Source organism: Pagrus pagrus (assembly GCF_965226575.1).
Source record: "Pagrus pagrus genome assembly, chromosome: 1".
In the NCBI taxonomy this organism is placed as follows: domain Eukaryota; kingdom Metazoa; phylum Chordata; class Actinopteri; order Spariformes; family Sparidae; genus Pagrus; species Pagrus pagrus.
The window spans coordinates 26,763,300-26,782,148 of NC_140185.1; the positions used below are offsets into that span (position 1 = coordinate 26,763,300).

General features: G+C 41.2%; 1 protein-coding gene across 3 annotated transcripts in view; it reads left to right on the forward strand.

Annotated features, from left to right (window-relative positions):
• Positions 1-16,291, forward strand: part of myom2b (myomesin 2b) — a 33,062-nt gene extending 16,771 nt beyond the window's left edge. For all 3 annotated transcript variants that reach the window (XM_084349026.1, XM_084349025.1, XM_084349024.1), the window contains 17 exons: positions 996-1,040; positions 1,452-1,588; positions 2,151-2,295; positions 2,590-2,652; positions 2,998-3,065; positions 3,970-4,083; positions 4,344-4,431; positions 5,693-5,731; positions 6,610-6,715; positions 7,438-7,504; positions 8,347-8,443; positions 9,131-9,167; positions 10,652-10,674; positions 11,362-11,417; positions 11,505-11,594; positions 14,092-14,217; positions 14,595-16,291. In XM_084349026.1, coding sequence (XP_084205152.1) covers positions 996-1,040; positions 1,452-1,588; positions 2,151-2,295; positions 2,590-2,652; positions 2,998-3,065; positions 3,970-4,083; positions 4,344-4,431; positions 5,693-5,731; positions 6,610-6,715; positions 7,438-7,504; positions 8,347-8,443; positions 9,131-9,167; positions 10,652-10,674; positions 11,362-11,417; positions 11,505-11,594; positions 14,092-14,217; positions 14,595-14,795 — 1,502 coding nt within the window. In that variant the 3' untranslated portion in view covers positions 14,796-16,291. The remainder of the gene's footprint in view (positions 1-995; positions 1,041-1,451; positions 1,589-2,150; positions 2,296-2,589; positions 2,653-2,997; positions 3,066-3,969; positions 4,084-4,343; positions 4,432-5,692; positions 5,732-6,609; positions 6,716-7,437; positions 7,505-8,346; positions 8,444-9,130; positions 9,168-10,651; positions 10,675-11,361; positions 11,418-11,504; positions 11,595-14,091; positions 14,218-14,594) is intronic.
• The last annotated feature ends 2,558 nt before the right edge of the window (positions 16,292-18,849 follow it).

An 18,849-nucleotide genomic window follows, 5' to 3' on the forward strand; every position in this document is an offset into this window, starting at 1 on the left:
CTCTGGTGCCAGCCAAACTCTTTCAAAATGTACGGAAACTCAGTTCTGACTTCTATCTACATGCATTTGTGTTATTTACGCCCTAGGCTGACAGATCATTCATTCCTGTCGGCATACTTTGACATGAATTGTTACCATAATTATCTTTACATCTTTTATATTACATTAAATAACACTGAATATGTGTTTCCTTCATCTGTTAAAGTTCTGCATGCAAATACCTTTTATGCCTTGATCATGAAAATTTGAACAGCTGTTAAGTATCAAAAGCAAAATATAAAAGGAAAGTATGTGTCGAAGAACTGAGGCGGGCACTGTGTGGGATGAAATAAAGATGAAAGCGACGAGACGGTGACTAAAAACGATCACACGGGCATGCAGGCAACAAACAATTTCATTACACATCTGATGAATGCTAGCAGAGCAGTTGCTCACAACATTTCTCCCTGCTTGGGGCAGTGTGTATGTTTTAAAAGCACGTCTTTGTGGCAAAGGGTTTTCTGTCAGAAAGTTTCACAATATTTTTCCCGCTATTGCAACACTTCGCTGCCAGGCTATAATATGTTATTCAGTGCGCATTACACAGATTGCTTCCCATTTGGCCCTCAGTTTTTCAGCCTTACTTACAATAATGTCCAAACTCCTAGCACACAAGGTTTCATATATTTCACTTATATCACAGGTACTTGGGAAGACTCCGATCATTTAATGTACTTACTCTTAATGCAGTTTCAAAGTGGACCTTTGGGTCCAGTTCTAGGCTTGAAAGACTGCTGAGCCATAATGTATTGTCCCCACTACAGCTTCGCAAGTGTGCATTTATCTGTCTCGATCTATTAAACACAATTACAGTACTCACTTCTCCAACTCCAAACTTGGTGCCCGAATCGCATCATCAAGATAAAATGACATCTGCGTACAAATTGTATGTTTTTTAGTTGCTTATTTGTGCCCACGGCCGCATGAAATGAATAAGTTGTCTCTTCACCTTTCAGAGTTGGCAAAGATGCTGGCACTCAGCTACGAAATCAGACACCCAAGTAGGTACCTCTGGCTGACTCTCTCCATCTCTCGTAATCTCTCTCTTTGTCCTTTTTAATCTCTCTTTTCGCACACGTTTTCCTCTGCCGTGTCTTTAATCTGTCTCACCCACTCTCTCTCTTTCCCGCTTTCTCCCTTTCACGCCTTCATTTTGCTTTGTTCTGACTCGCTTTGAACCTTTCAGATTTCTTTCTTCTTTTACGAGCGCATTTCTCTTTTTTATTTGATTCAAAAAAAGTCTTACCTGCTTTTGCATCACCTGCCTAACCACAATACACTTCTGCTGGTCTTTTGGCCTCCTCTCCTTTCCCCTCCTCATCTCTTACTAATAGTTTGGTTAAGTTATAAGTAATTGAGTGCAATAATGTTTTTGAAGCCGTAACGTTCAACTCTCGTCTTCTCTCCTATAGTCATCCCGCTGAAATCAGAGTTGGCCTATAAGATTTTGGAGAGAGGCAGAATGAGGTTCTGGCTGCAGGCTGAGGAGATTTCCTCCAAAGTCACCTACAAATTCTTTGCCAACAACAAGGAACTGTCTGGAGCTGATGTAAGATACACTGTAGTTTGAGGCATGGACGGACGAAGAGAAATTAGAAAAAAAAAATGACTTTCTGGCTTCAAGGTGAAAGAATTGAATGTCTGCCCTTGTTGCAAAATTAAAACTAGAGGTCTTTTGGCTGCCTGAAGGCCGTCTCAAAGGCTCTGAATAGCCTACTATAATGCATTATGATGTCACTTATTACTGCACCTTGCAAGGAAACGATTAGTCTACAACAATACACAGTGTCGACCAATGGTGTAATGTATACTATTACCCCTGTATGAATGTTATGTTATGGATTATGACTATTGTGCAGTAAAAAATCTGTTAAGTTGCATACAGGTGTACGGGTTACTACTGGGCAGTACCATGGTCCTGTTTCCGATAGATACATTACGTGGTATCAGATAGGTGCATAGAGTTGTGTTCTCACTGATACGAATGCCAGCAGTACAACCCCAATTTGAACCATAAATGCAGTGAAAAACATCAATTTCCAACCAAGTCTAGCTTCCAGTACATTGTGCCCTTTTGTTTTCACAAAAAAAACAACTCTATTTCTCTGCAGCCCAACAAGATGGGTCATGACGTCGCTACAGGTATCATCGAGTTCATCATGGACCATTTCACCGACGAGAATGAGGGCACATTTACCTGCCAGATCACAGATGGAGGCGGCAAAGCACAGAGCTCCCTGGTTCTGATTGGAGATGGTAAGAGAGGAGAGGTCCGATTTCTCTCTATAGCAGCAACCTCCGCCAAAATGAACACAGCCTATTGATGTTTGACTTTAGACTTACTGCATCTCTAGCATAACAAACTGCATTGTGGAAATGATTCCAGTTGATTAATGTCAAGGTTGGTTTGTTTTTCTCATATATTTGATTCCACCTTCATACAGAAGCGCGTCAGCTAGATAAATTCACTGAAAGAATCTATAGAAACCACTGGCAACGCTTTGATCTTTTAATTATTCTCTGTTTCTGTGTATCTGTATGTGCACACAGCTTTCAAGGCAGCACTGGCCGAGGCCGACTTCCAGAGGAGGGAGTACATCAGAGTCAAGGAGGGTAAGCAGCACAAAACATCATCCACTTTTAAGCTTGTATGAGCTTTACTCGACCCTGAGCGGCACACCACTATGTTGCCTGGGAGACAATTCATTTAATCAGTGAGTGTACAGGAAAAGAAACAGAGTAGGCAGTTGGAGCCTTAAAACTCAAAATGGAACCATTTCAAATGGCTCGCTACGTGACAAAACAAGGTCTGACTTGAGATTGACAGAACAGCTATGGTAGGTGCATGAGGAGATTCGAACTTAACTAATGCACAAGGCATTTAAAAGAGCTCAAACAGTCAAGATCCACAAGTATTTTGTTCATACCTTCTGTGTCTGCTGCCTTTATTCACCACAGGTCCCCACTTCAGTGAGTTCCTGTCACTCCAGGTTGGAGACGACTGCTCTGTCACTTTGGTCTGCAAGGTAAACACCGCCGAACGTAATAATTATCGAATATTTACACTCTAAACAAATTGGAGGCTGACTTGCAAAAAGCTGATGAGCCGTTATCTGGTGGTTGAGTGCAGGATGCGACAATGCTGCATATTAATAAGGTCCAGATTGAAAATAACCAGAATTAGACAGTCAGGATTTATTCTTGGCTTTGTTAGCATGAAGGATGTAATTAGAACAATTTTAAAATCAAAGAAGTGTTCATGTCCCTTGAGACAATCTGAAGCTGACATCTGTTTTATCTGTTAGTTTAGTGTTTTTTGAATGATGTAAAAACACAACAAACATATGGAGGGAATAAAGTGAGTGAATGTTGTGAGTGACTAAAAATCTTTTCAAGCAAAAATAGTTTGGGTTCAATATATTCCTTAAAAAGAACGACAGGCCAATGTCTCCTGAGGGAAAAGGCACATTTTTTATCGGAGAAATGGGGTGAGAGTAATTGAGTACAGATGTTGAGGTATCTCTCTGTCTTAATGAACCGCTGTATAAACTGAACTTTACACACATCACTGACTTGTTGGATTTGCATCTTGTAATGAGTTATAAAATCTGAGGCGTGCTGCATTAATGGCATTGCTAACAGGTTTGTGTAAGGTGGAACTACAGTAAATTTATATTGCTGATTTTGCCCGTAGAACATCTCTAATGGATCGGTTACACTCCAAGTGTTAAATAGCCCTGGTTGCCATGAAAAGATGAGGTGCGACACATCTTAACTCAGGACGGATAAATGACTTTTAGAGGCAGAGTTATGCAGTTTTTTTTCCAGCATGGTGCATTTGAATCGGGATATGATGGACTGCTTTATAGAAGGTACTAAAGAAGAAAACACCTTGTTAATGATAATATTTGTAATTGTGTGTTGTTACAGGTTGCTAATTTAAAGAAGGAATCAGTGTTCCACTGGTTTAAAGAAGACACAGAGATCATCCCTGATGTGAAGCCTGACCTGGGATCTGGAGTCTGTAAACTACCAATTAAACTGGTAATTGCAATTTGGTACTGTCACTCTCATGGATGCTATAAAACAGTGTACAACGCTGTTATTTCTGTGTATGATTTTCTTTTCAGTGATTTGTTTAGTTACAAAAACACTGCAATGTTACATAATTTTAGCGTTTCTCTGAGGATCCAAAAACGAGGACACAGATCTCACGATGTGTTCACAGTCAGAATACAACAAATCTGTATTCCTGTATGTTCCTTATTCAGTTTTACACATTTTCTGTTTTGTTTCTCCTGCAGTTTTCACTGAAGACAGCAGGAGTTTATAAGGCCACTATCAGTGATGACAGAGGAAAAGATATGAGCCAAATTGACATCTCTGGAAAAGGTAAACATATCTTTCATACTTAATTTATCTCACTGATTAATTGAGTAATTCGCTGAATTTCTGGCTGGCTGGTTGTCTAACTGAGAATAAATTAGAACCCTCAGTGTTAATGGCCAATCACAAGTACAAACTAAAAAAGAGCTTGATGCTCATTAAAAAGTGGGATAAATGATCCCAATATATACACTATCTGCACATGGTAAACTAATGAATTTTTAACAAACCCTCCAACCCCAACCTTGTTTTTCTGACTCGGGTATAAAAACAGTTTTTGCTATGTGACAGCCTCCTCACCTGCTGGCTGTATCTAATCATGAGAAATCAATTTTAATGTAGCTGTAAACGTTTGTCACTTGAGCTGGTAGTCTGCTGTCCTTCAAGCTTGAACCTCTGTGTGCATTTTTACTGTCCTTTTCAGATCATCTTTTATCCTCTCTGTATTAGAGGTTAGTGAGTATTCAATCACACATAAGGGAGTGATGAGCTGACAGATACAGCTCTTTTTGTCATTTTATCTAAACTGGGACGCCACCAAAGAACAGATAAATTCCGTTTATTGGTTAATAATGGCAACAGGGATACTTAGTCACAAAGGTTTCACATGGGTCCTTGAAATCATTCAAAGTTATGTCAAAACATAAACAGACATGGGTCATCGCGTGTCTCCTGCAGTTTTCTCACTGTAAGCAGATGATCACACCAAGACACGTCTCCAGCTAAATCACGTGTCATGTTTTTCTAGTGTTATTCCGAACTTTTCAGCACAACCCGCAGAGTTGCATCTGTTTTTTCATTAGTTACATTTGATTGCCTGGTTGCACACATAGCCCTGCTCCACACGCAGTGACAGTGGCAGTGGCAGCGCCTGTAGCTTCAAGTCTTTGTGTGATTGAGGCCTAACACAGCACAGTTGAGGAATGTTCACACATTCAAGCCTCTCGCTCTTTATTTGTTGTCTCTGAGCTTCTGTGACGCCTGCTAGTGTTGTAAAAGTAATTCATCTTGATTTCTGTCTCAATCTGACATGTTCGGGCCTTGAATTTTAAAGGACTTGATCCTTTGAATCCTTGAAAAGTCATTGAATACATTTTTTAAGAAGGTGTGGGATCCCTGTATAACTAGAAGATACCCAGACTACGATACATGTATAATTTAAACCTTTCCTGACTGAGATTTCAATGCAGCCACCAGAGGGCAACATCGTGACTCTGCATCCTTTTGGCTCTTTCCCTGACCCCATGTTTCTCTGCCTCTCTTCTAGTCTTTGAGGATGCCATCAACAAGATCAGCCAACTGGCTGGTGAGTATCTGCCTTTTGCACACACACTCACACCCCCACACACCCACGTATGTGCACAGAGGTGAATACACAGACATATATTATCCCAGTCGCAGAGATCCATATTAAAACAGTACTTAACCTCACCATCATCATCCTCTACACACTGAAGTGCAATTGATCTAAATTTAACATGGCACAATCAAACCACACATGATAAGAGATTCAGATCCATCACCAGGCTGATACATTTTTTAAAATCCCACTACTACACACGCACACTCACACACACTTATCAGCGTGTGGCAGAAGTTGTCATGCTGGAAGCATTTGGCCATCATGCCATCATGTGGTGAAATCACTTTAATATTCCACCGCGCTGTCACAGTGACAGTGTGGAGGAGCATCTTACTCCTATTTTAAGAGACAGTCACTTGACAGCTCTGCAGCAACTGTTACAGCAGTGGTTGCCGAGGAGAAGAGGGTTCATTACTGTGATAATGGGAAACCATGGTGATGTGACCAGGTGGATGACACACTTGTACGCTTGTAATGTGCAGCGGGCAAAGTCTCACATAGTCATAGTGTAGTGTAAAACCCCCTTTTAGGTAGAAGCGTTGTATAGAATGCAGCATACAAACAGTCAGCACTCTGCTTCATTATTACAATTTTGCTCTCCGGGCTAGATAAAGGTAAAGATGGAAGTCATATAATGGATACTACATGTACAAATGGCTGCAGATGGAAGTTTGATTCTATCTGATTAGTTCTGAGCGCAAAAAAGTGCCTCCTGTTGCTCTCTCGGCAGAGCGAGGCAGCAGCAGATGGAAAATATGTATCTGATTCTGATTTTAAATGTGCCCTCGACAACCTCTATCACCTCCCATCACCTCCTGCAGGAGCCAGCGCAGCAGAGCTGGTGATCAGCTGCACGGCAACAGGCATCCAGCTGCAGTGTCACATGAAGTATTACACCTCCGAGATGAACATCACCTGGAATCACGGGTGAGACATTAAAACTCGTCACACAACACTATTAATAACAACAACTACGACTACTGAGGAGGAGAAGAAGAAAATAATGACAACAGTAACTCCAGTATTTGTAGTCGTAGAAGCGTTTTTTAGGGGGAATACGAGTATGCTTTTAAGTCTGCCTATAAACATGCTGACCACAAACTGCCAGGAGGGGCAAAAACAATAAGCCACATAATAAAACTTGTGAAGTGCTTTCATTATCCTGGTTATTGCAGTCAAATTGGCCTGTTTTGTGACAGAAATCACACCCCTGCCATTTTCTAGAAAGACGCAAGGTTTTTTTGTGCACTTAAAAGCACTCTGCCTTACCCTAGAGATTATAAAACGTGGAGGGAGGGGAGATGGAGTGAGAGAGAGAGAGAGAGAGCGGACAGACAGAAAGAATAAAAAGACAACAAGAATGAGGAGAAACAGGAAGAAAGAGAGAAAGATGGCAGCGGGTAGCAAAGCTGTTATTCAATAACTCAAAGAACAAAAATTAGAGATTAGATGTTTAACCTCTCGCCATCTTTTATGTGAGAATGTGCGAGAAAGAGCGACAGACAGGGAGGGAGAGAAATTGGTATCCCTATGCGTAACACTAGGCAGGCATGTAAACATGATTTTCCATTACCTCTGAAGCAGGCTTCACCAGCTCACACACACACACGCATACACACTTACCTCTCCTCCCCATCTCCTCTCCACAGTGAGACTAAACTGTCCCATGGTGAGAAGACTGTGATTGGAGGAACCCCGTCAATGGCAACAATGGAGGTATTATCTTCTCCTGTAGGATGCTGAACAGTATTAAGTGGGTCATGTATGGGTACATTTTCTGAATTTATGGATAATTGCACCAATTTTACATGAAAACGTGTGTTTTCAGGTAAAGGGGAGTACTACTGCATATGTGTAAAAGGTATTGTGAAGCCTTTTATAGCTCCAAAAGAAGGAGCAATGATCTGATAAACTGCCTCCAGTGGTGTCAATCAGCGGCTAAGTTGCATTGTGGGTAATGTTTTGAAAAGGAAGATGAATGCACGGATTAAAAAAGGCGATATCTCTGGTCCTGCTGCATCAGATCTTGATCATTTGATCACAACAAAACCTAGCGACTTCATTACCCACAATGCAATTTAGCCGCCGATGAACATCACGAGAGGCAGTTTATCAGATTACATGCAGCTTCCTCCGGAGCCGCAAAAGGCTTTATACTACTTTTTCACAGACGCAGTAGCACTCCCCAAGACCTGTAAACACACATTAATGTGTAAAACGGTGGAGTTACCCTTAATACCCTTCAGGCAATGGCATTGTTGTTCATAAGTGTTGCTTAAGAGTGCTCAGATTGCCTTTGTAGAGGTGATACCAGGACAACTTCAAGACAAACTAAATAGATAATCTCACCTTTAGAAGGAGGTAGCTCATGAATAAAGCATCATACATTTTAAAGTCATTAAACCTAATTAATTAAATAGTGTTATCTTCCCTTACTTTTTGGCAGAGAGCTTTATAATTGTAATTACCTGGTAGATGAATGGATCCTTTTTTAAACCATTAATTAAACATGTACAAGCAGAAATAAACAGTTGCTTAACTGATTGTTTGCTTCACAGGTGATTGAGCCAACAGAGAAGGATAAAGGAAAGTACTCCATCATTATCACCGACCCTGAAAACTCACATAAACGCACACTGGACCTCAGTGGTGATGGTTAGTACCCTCTCTCTTTCTCTCGCTCTCTCAGTGTCACTCTCATTCTTTCTTCAGTCTTTTTTTTTATTGATAATGCAGTTAAAATGAGAGGTGGAAACAACACAGTCACTTGTTTTCTTTTATGGAGCTCTTGGCTTCAATTTGTAGTTTAAGACTTTGAAATGATACCCCAACCTTTTTATGTATGAGACACTCATCGCTGTTGGCTTGAAAACTGGCTGTAAAAAGTCTACAGTTTGCTTTTTTCCGGTCCTTGAATACATTTTGGTTACGATGGATGCCAATAGGGAGCGTGACAAAATATCCACAGAAACTCCTCAATAGTCAAACAGTCCTTGAACATAACTAACCTCTTCTCTGCCCTCTCGTTACGCTCATTGTGTTATCAACAGTTATATTTTTGACACCTATTTGATAAGTGCATTGCTTTCACGTAACATTATTCCCTTCCTCAATTCTGAAGTAGTGTATCAAAATATTTTCTTTCAAGAGACGTTCATTGAAGCTGGGCACAGCTTGCATTACTCATGAAGGAGTAAACAACAGACACAGTTTTAAAGCCACCTTTTGAGGCTGGGGTTGAGTGTTGTTACACCTAAAATGTGGATTTCCAGTGGAGTGTGACTTTAAACTAAAATGTGAGGTGACAAAGTGGCAGTGAAACTCTGTTTTTGCCTTTTGCAGTATATGAGAAGGCCTTCGCCGAGTTCCAGAAACTCAAGTAAGAAATGCACGCTCATCTCTTTTTTGTCCCTTTGTGTATATTGGAGTCGGACTAATAACTCTGCTAATGATGAATCACCTAATCCTTCACATACATACAGATACTTTATGTTCATACGCTTAAAAACATGCTCGCATTAAAAAAAAAATGCGATACACGTTTACCATTAATAAATTCTATTTTTTGACTGTGGGGTTTTGATGACATTTTATCATAAAAAATAACATCTCTGAGAAATCAAACTGATTGATCACTTTTAATCTACGTATTTAAAACTTTTGTTGTTTGTCAGAATTAATGGAGCGACGACTGCAGACAGACTTGAGCTGAGCTTCTACAAACATGTCGATAAAACACACCCTTTCCAATGAGACGATCAATTTAAAGAATCAGTACTACTCTCTTTAGAGGTGAAAGACGTAATCAGACTTTGTACTCAAGTAAATGTACTTGACTCCCTTTCCCAGTCAAGTCCACCCATACAATAAAAGTTGCTGAGCTTATTGTATTAGATTTGTTATGTAAGTACTAGTCTGTGGCTGATGTGAGCCTGAATGTTTGCATTTGATGTATCAGTAAACCTTTAAGCTAAAAGTGCTGCATTTCAATGTATGGACGGTCACAACAGCTTCAGCAAAGGCTGCTCTCCATCGACAAACTGAACATTTCAACATTTCAAAAACTACAGTGGGTCCACAAACCCCACGCCTCGCTGTCTGAAAAAGTCCAGCCTATTATAATTTGAGATAAAAATCAATGTTAAAAATAGAAGCCGTCAGGTAGCAGAGATCCTTCTGGGTCTTTCGGCTAATTGGGCCAAAGCGAAAAAACCCCACATACTGAATTCTGCAAATCCATTTAGAAAAATCAATTGAAACTCCCAAACACTAAACAGTGCATGCAGAGTGGAAACTGTCCAAATCCCTTCTCTAATTAACATTCAAAGAGAGACATTTAAGCACAAGATTTTACGAACACATTGAAACAAGTGACACCCTGTTGCCCTTTTGATTGAGCATCAACATGCCAAGAGGAGCACAGAGTTCCCTCAGCCATCTGGTCCTGTGGCTGACCTCTGGTCCTCCCATGCTGCTCCGACAGACCTTACCCAGTTATTACAAAGCCCAATATTTTTTTTTCCCATAGAAAAGATTCTGTTAAGTCCCTGAATATACTACAGCATAATGAGGTTTGGCTGGAAACCCAGATTGCCTTGTGGCAAACCATCTGACCACTGCTACTGACCCAAAAATGGAAAAGATATTATGTGTTTGGTCAGTGAGCAGTTCCAGGTAGTGGAAACAGACCAGAACCAAACTTGGCTAAAATAAATGTACAAAGCTGGGCTACATTTGATTCTCTCAGAATTATTGTTTGTTGAATTTATTCATTTTGAAAAATAAATGAATAGTGAGAGGTTCTTTTTAGGTTACAGAGTTTTATTCAACACTGTATAAGAAACTTTTCTTTCTGTGTTTCAGGGCTGAAGCCTACGCTGAGAAGAGTGAGTCCATCATTCCATTCTACTTCTGTCTTTGTTTAATACAGTTACTTTTCTTCAAAGTATTTTTAATCCTAGACCCTTTATTTACATGTTTTGCTGTGTAATTGATTCATACCTACCAAAAGTTTTGGAATGGGTCCAGTAGTTCGCCTCAGCTGCCAGCCGCGACATGCAGATTTCAGAGCAAGACTTCTCCTGAAGCGAGACTTTTGTTCCTGGTTCCAAAACGGATCTTATTATTTGACAAAAAGGTCTCCCTCTGTAGAAATCATTTCCATAAAGCTGAGAATAACAACCTCAGCGTCAGTGGCAAAAACAAGCACATTAAGTGGACATAACTTCGACAGTCGGAGTTGCCCCTGAGGATTATGTTGTCGCAGCTACAAACTGAGGTGATCTACTGGACTGATTACAAAACTTTTGGGAAGTATGAATCATTTATTCACCAAAACATGTAACTATGGGCCCAGGTTTAAAAATGCAGAAATTCAACTCAAGGTGATTGTTTCCTATATTTAGGTCTAATGAGATATTTTGACTCAAAATTAGACATATGCTTGGAAGGACTAACAAAAACCCAAAAGCTAGAGGCTGTTTAGCTGTCTGGGAGAAAATCAGCATTCAGAGTTCATCATCAGATAGTGATCAATAGGAGTGTGTGATAATATTAACAATGGTTTGTTTCAGACCGCGGTAAGGTGGTGGGAGGACTCCCTGATGTGGTCACCATTATGGAAAAGAAGGTAAGTATCGAAGCTGTACTTTATCCGTGATTGTGTGATTTTAATTAATTTGTACATGTTTGTCAACAAACTTTCCTCCTCCTGTAGACCCTCAGTTTAACATGTACAGTGCGTGGAGACCCCAAGCCTCAGGTCTCCTGGTTGAAGAATGGAGCAGATGTGGAGCCTGACGATCAGGTAAACTAACAGATAACAGACACTATAAACAGAGGCTCGTTCTCTATACCAGCCACACGCAGCCCCTGCTTCCTCTCTCATGATTAATGACCTTATTAATCAGACACAATTGCAACAGTATGTTTCTATTAACTTGTCTAGTGATACCACAGGGTTTCCACACTCAGTATGTGACTACTGGTTAAGTATTTTGCACACTGTTTGCACATTCATATTGGTAGTATCCTAAAGATCAAAGTATATATAAAGTAGTAATTGAATAGACATTCAGGAAGGGAAATATTGGGGTATATGTTAAAGCTCTTATTGCAATAATTGTTATATTTATTGCGATTACGGTATCATTCACAATCAGTGGGAATCATCAATTTGCATCACAATTTTGGTTTTCATTGAAAAATTACCATGATGATGTGACAGAAGTATGTACCAGCGCAGGGCATGTCCGCAGCCCTGAAGTAGTATATCGTTAAATTCAAAATTGAAACTGATGAACGGGACGAAATCCAGGAATTTCTTGTTGGGAACCGTTGGAAAGTATCCCAGCTGAAAGTCTCCTTATGTAAAAACAACAACCCTCCCTTGCTGGAGGGATTTAGATCTACATACTTCAGGTGAGGTCAGCATTATCAACACTCTCCTGCATTGGTAGTGGAACAAATCTACCTCTCATACCTCATTGACCTACTTGCCAACCTGTACCAGTTGTCTACACACAATCCCCAGTCAGTGGAGACTCTTTCAACAGCATCAGCATCCTGCCGCTCGTAGCGGCTTTGAAGATTTAAGTTTGAGAAACCCCTGTCCAGGTGGAATATGTGTTGAAGTTTGCCCTCTTCTTTATTCATTCCCTCACCTGCTAATAATCTGTCGAAAACAAGAGCTAACTTCCTCGGTGATGTGTTTTTCCAAACCTCCGGGGTGCATCTCCCCTCCGTAGTTACCACAGAAGCTACTGAAGATACTACCAGAAAAACAAACAGAAATATATCCAGATCCTGAGAATGATGCACTGAAACTCGTAGGAATAGGTATCACAGTAAAACTATACAGACTTGGAGCAGGTGGTGAAAACCAGAAATGTATATTTTTGTACATTTTGATACTAAGGGTGAGACACCTGTTCTCTGAGTACTATTGTCACCACCAAAACTACTATAAAGGTAATATATCAATATTATATTGTCTATATAGCATCTTAGATTTTGGATATTGGCTGCCATATAAGGCTGCGTTACAGTAAAGTGATGACAATTCTTAGTTTCAGATGCTTATACACTAATGAAAACATAATCATTCATTTTATACTCCATTTTCTGCCAGTAGATCCCCTCAAATCTTATACACTGCACCTTTAATACTTTTGTAAGTACCAATAGTCTTTCACACGATATTGTGACAATAATATGTCTCCCCGTCTTAGCATTTATGAAGTGCTTTTGAGGGGATTTCAAAACATTGACATATATTTCGCCCAGCCCTAAGCCTAATATTATGGTTTTATGTACAGCAGTTACCTTTCATTCAAGAGAAACTAGCAACCAACAGATTAGTCTTCATTGGTCTAAATAATGAATGCAATTATCCAACACCATAGAACATGTTAAATGGAAAAGGGGCCTCAGTTGCGAATATGGCAGCCTTTTTGCGGTTCTATTTGATTTTCGAAGCCCGTAGAGCTTTTAATTTCTCAAAATTAAAGGCGAGTGTTTCTCTTAATAGGAATGTAATTAGCCTGCGACAAGTGCCACTCCATAAAAATGTACTAATGTCCAGACCTCGCAGATGAGTGGGCCGTTATGAGAGTTGGAAATTAAAATACTGCATCCTTGTCGGCACCATTCATAAAGTAAAAGTCCGATAGACGCGAGTGAGCTCCATTCCTTGAGACCACAAAAACAAAAGTATTGATGTTCAAAGCCTTCAGAGCTGAAGTGCACTTGTGTCTGTCTGACTTACACTGGGTGAGTGGTGCCGGCGACACAAGTGCACTTCAACTCTGAAGGCTTTAAACATCAATAGTTTAGTTTTCTGAAGGCTTTAAACATCAATAGTTTAAAGCCTTCAGAGTTGAAGTACACTTGTGTCACTGGCACTACTCACAGTACATCGACACAAGTGTGCTCAAAATCTGAAGGCTTAAAAAATCAATACTTTTGTTTCTTTTTTTGGGCTCAAGAAATATGGATGGAATATTTTTTTTGTCATTTAAATCCATCATATTTTGGCTGAGCTAACAGGGCTCAGCAGAGTAGAGGAGACTGTGGTAGATCATTAGTCCTCGTGTCCATCAAGTCCATCTAGCAGTGCTCAGCTTTTGCTGAAGGGGGGTGGTAATCAAAGCTCATGCTGCTGCTCCGACTAAAAGAGAACTCAAGTTTTAAATAAAACTTTAGGTGACAGGCCTTTTTAAATGTTAAATCATGCTAAAGTCCCTGTGCTGTGCTGTGCTGTGCTGCCTCGCTCGCTTTTTCTAACCTTTGATTTCGCATTTCAGTATGTGGTCTCCCTGGACCAGGGCAAGTTTGCCAGTCTGACGATCAAAGGTGTTTCCATGGAGGATTCTGGCAGATATACCATGATTGTCCAGAACAAATACGGAGGGGAGTCTGTGGATATAGTGGTGAGTGTCACCGCTGCGTACCGCAAATTGGAGGATTTACTCAGAGCCGTGAAATTTTTCTGACCATCTGTGGCACAAATCTTGTCTTTTCATCGGGGCCTAACAGTGAGATATTTTTGTGACCGGGCTTGTGTGTAACTCAGAGAGCTATTACTGAGCTGATGTTTGACCTTGTGAGTTTCTTCTGTCCCCGATTTGGAAGTTTCAACATAAATCCTGACCTAGAATATTCTTTACTTAAAGCTCAAAATGATATGACGATGTAGCCCTTTTTTTTATCACCTTAGGTACAAACAGTACCGTACAGTAAGTAAATGAATATATATGAACTGTCTACATGACACTGACACTCTGTCTTATTCTCTCTCTCTCTCCAGGTCAGCGTGTACCGTCATGGAGAGAAAATCCCTGAAGCAAAACCAACTCTGACCCCTAAAACACTCATCCCTCCCAAGCTCCCCATTGAGATCCCTCAGCCCAAGACCCAGCCCGCTCCTGCCCCCGCTCCTAGCCCCGCCCCTCCCAAGGCAGCTCCAGGAAGAGGGATGAAGAGCCCCACTCCCACCAGGAGGAAGTAGAAAGCTTCTGATTGTCATAAATGAGGAAGTGGAAATGTAGACCATACGAGCTTTTATTGGTATTCTCTATCTGGACAAATATTAGAAGCATTAAAATGAAGTGGAGCTAACACACTTGGCGTTAAATTAGAGAATCAAGCAAACCTTGTTAGCTCAAAAAATATATAAAAATAAAATGTGATATCACTGTATGAAAACAAAAAACCCTGTAATGAATCAAATAAAGAGTAGTTGATACATGAACATGACTAAATTAGAAATGATTAATCGCATTGAACTGAGACTTGAATAAAGTGGAAATTTGATTCAAACTATCGCTGGAAAATTAATGAAATGTGTTTTAAACTGACACCAGAACGTAAGTAATTGTGTTCCAAAACCAAACAAAGTTTATCTGGCGTAATTAAAGGTTTAAAAAAGATACAATATAATAAAACAGACACTATATAGAGTACATTGTTGGTCACCACCATGAAGACATCTGCTCAGAATCTAAGCCTCTCGGAGCGACACTCGCTGCCTCAACAAGTGTTAAAACGACATAAAACTTTCCGAACAATAGCTTTGAAATGCTCTCATCAGTATCCTGTTTTAAATGGCATGTCTTATGTTGCATCGGCTTCACAATTCCCCCTCGCCGCCACTACCACCACCCTTTTGAAGCCGAGTCGTGGTGGCCCCGTGGAGAGAGGTGGGCCCTCTCTGCCTATAGGGAGGGGGCAGCTCTGCATATGATCAACGCTCTGGCTCGGTCTCACGGTCATGAGGCGTGTTTTAAACATGAAGGATCTCATTTACATGTTTCAGAGAAAAATCTCAACCTGTAACAGGTTTCTGCTGGAAACAAATCACTCCAAGTCACTGATACATCTTACGAGATGCATCTTCACGCTTCGTAGTTTTTAACCTCTCTTCAGAAATAAAGCCAACCTTCACAGTGAGCATGTTAACACAGGTACAGAGAGAACTAGGCTGCGCAAAGCCAACATTACGCTCCCACCTATGGCTGCAAATATATAACACCGTCCTCCTTAACATCCCCACGGTGAGATATTAAACATGCTGAAGTGAATCACCATTTAGTAAAGCAGAACTGCGGAGCAGGACTGTCACACTCACACTGCCGCCACCGAGAACGGTTATCTTCAAATGCTGCTTGATATTGACTGTGACTGTTAGCACCAAAAAACATATTTGGGGAAAATCTATGTGCGCTCTACCCTACAGCTGAATATCAATAATGCACAGTCCTCCTGGTCGTCAGCCAGCAGCAGAGACAGACGTGCTACGAGTAGTCAAGTCAGGTTTAAAGTACAGGAAGTAGTGATGGCAGGGCTGATGAAAAAGATGGCTGATGAGATTTGTGGTTCATTAAAGCTGATGAGAGGCGAAGAGCAGACGGCGAGGAGAGAGAGAGAGAGAGAGAGAGGGAGAGGGGAGGAGGGTAAATTCATTGTTTCTGTGTTTGCTGTTGCTAATAAAAGAAAGAGATTACACTTTGCCGAGGCCTGTTTATTCATTCTGTCAGAGAGAAAAGGAGAAACAAGAGCTGGATTGTGAGTGAGTGAGAGAGTGAGTGAGTGAGAGGGCTGGAATAATGGAGAGCCTGAAAGCGAGAAAGTGAGACTGTGAGGTTGCTATTGTTTCGTGTTACTTTTGCTGCTGATGCGTCTGCTCCGGCGGCATGAGACGAGTCCTGTCATGCTCGTTAACAAGTTGAGAATGAGTTGAGTGATTGGATGGAAAAAGGGGAGAGATGGAAGAAAGAGGGGCTGGCTGTGTGTGTGTGTGTGTGTGTCTGTGTGTGTGTGTGAGGAAGTTATTTTGCTGTTGCTGTCGTGTCTTTTGGTCGTGAAGACAGACCTCATCATGTCATAAATCGTGTGTATAAGTGTGAAAGGAAGGGAGAAGCGGGCCGAGACAAAGAATGTAGATAATTCAGTGTTGCGTGGCAATGGAGGACTTCTGAAGTGCGACAGAGAAAGACAGGAAGAAGAAGAAGAAGAAGACGCGTGTGTGTGTGTGTATTAGAGGGAGGGAGAGGGAGATCTGAATCATTTTGATGTTTTCGCTGATCATCTGCTGTGAGATCATTTTCCTGACTTTTTAATTAATTTTCACATTTTTAATCAACATAATTACTGAGAAATTCAAATGTTACCATGGCAACCAACTTTCAATTTCAATAAACTTGGGAGAAAGAGGACTCGTCTCTGTGAGGCACGCAGACACCAAAAACAGATACATACATGGGGACGCGCACAGGAGCACAACACGCACACACACACATATAGACGGGCTGCTATCTAAATGGAATAGCTAGCCAGTACTGATAGCATGAAATTGTGTTTCCAAATATAACACCGTGTCATTGGAGTGTGTGTGTGTGTGTGTGTGTGTGTGTGTGTGTGTGTGTGTGTGTGTGTGTGCGTGCGTGTGTGTGTGTGTGTGTGTGTGTGTTTTGAGAAACAAGACTATAGAATATTATGCTCTTTTACTGCCCTCCACATGGGGGCACTATGGTAACATGCACACACACTTAGACATCATTACTCACTTTTAGGCACATGCACACACACACACACACACACACACACACACACACACACGGATAGACAGGCCTGTCCTAATTAAAGCAGCGCTGTTCAAACAATGAGATAAACTAGGAGCAGAGACATTTTGTGGGTGTGCACTGACAAAGCCACATTTTAAAATACTGCTATTACGCGCACACGCACATTTTTTTAATTTGCAATTTGCATTGTGGGGGTAAATGCTGACAATTACTGTGATGATGCCATTGATTACTGCTGATTTTCGCCTAAAGGAGAGAGGAGGGAAGAGGTGCAGGGGGGGGATATGAGGAAAAGGGTAAGGAGTGAAGAGGGGAGAAACAAGCAGCATGTTATTTTTCTGAGCTTGTCACGCTGCTCCAGCACAGATGATCATTTCTTTATTTTACTGTGAGTGGAAGGACAGCTGTGGGAGAAAGGGGCAGAAAGAAAGTTGAGAAAGGGTGCAGAGAGGGAGCAATGAGGGAGAGGAAAAGGTGAGGGAGACAGAAAGGAGAGGACAAGGGGGAGGGAGGCGAGAAGTGACTAAGGTGGGTTGATACAACTGTGTATGAACGTAAATCAGTTACACATTGTTGGCTTTCACCTCTTCTATCTCGAGCTCAACAACCTCTCACTATAATCAGACAACAGTGGGGTGTTGCACTCTTCGTTATGACTGAAATTAACCTGCTTGTTTCTGATTCATCAACCGTGTCAGCGCCTCCGGTCTCACAGGAGCTCTCGCACCAATCAAAGAAATCTCAATCTGCAAATGCTCGTAAACACAAAGTTTGACACGATCAAGACAGCTGGAACGTGTCTGCTCATTGATGAGAGCAGTAAAGAGTGAAATTGTGAACCCCCCCCCCTACACACCACCACATAATCCTGGTTGACCATCGGTACCGTCTAACCTCTGGCTGGGATTTCCTCTCAGGCTGCTGATGGATCTGGAGTAAATCAGTCCAGTAATCCTTCGCTGTGCTCCAAAATTTACTACCACAACGTTTGTTCTGTGCAATACAAATGAAGATGCAGAGACAATATAAATGTCAGAATGATTGACAGCAGAGCAAAGGACAGGAGCAGAGGTGAGGGGGACGAGAGATGGAAAGGAGAGACAATGTATGAAACGGAAAAGAATAAAGAGACGACTAAAATAGTTACATGACGTGAGAGCAGGTTAGATTCTTCCATGCTGTGATTATAGACATCTTTACTTCAGACACATTTTTTTTGGTGTCTCATTCCTGTCACATGTTCAAAACACATCAAACAGAAAAATGACTCATCTTAAAAAAGAAGGCGAGCTTAATGTTCAAATCTGGTATATTTTCAGTGCTATCAAGTGATGCTTTGCAGGGAAACATGCTTCTCCCTCTGCAGGGAAGTCAGGTGGCTCAGCTGCATAGCAGCTCCCCCGGAGCTGGTAGTGACTCAGTATCTGGCTGCCGGAGACTTCAGCAGGACAGATGCTTGACAACACGGGGGCTAAAACC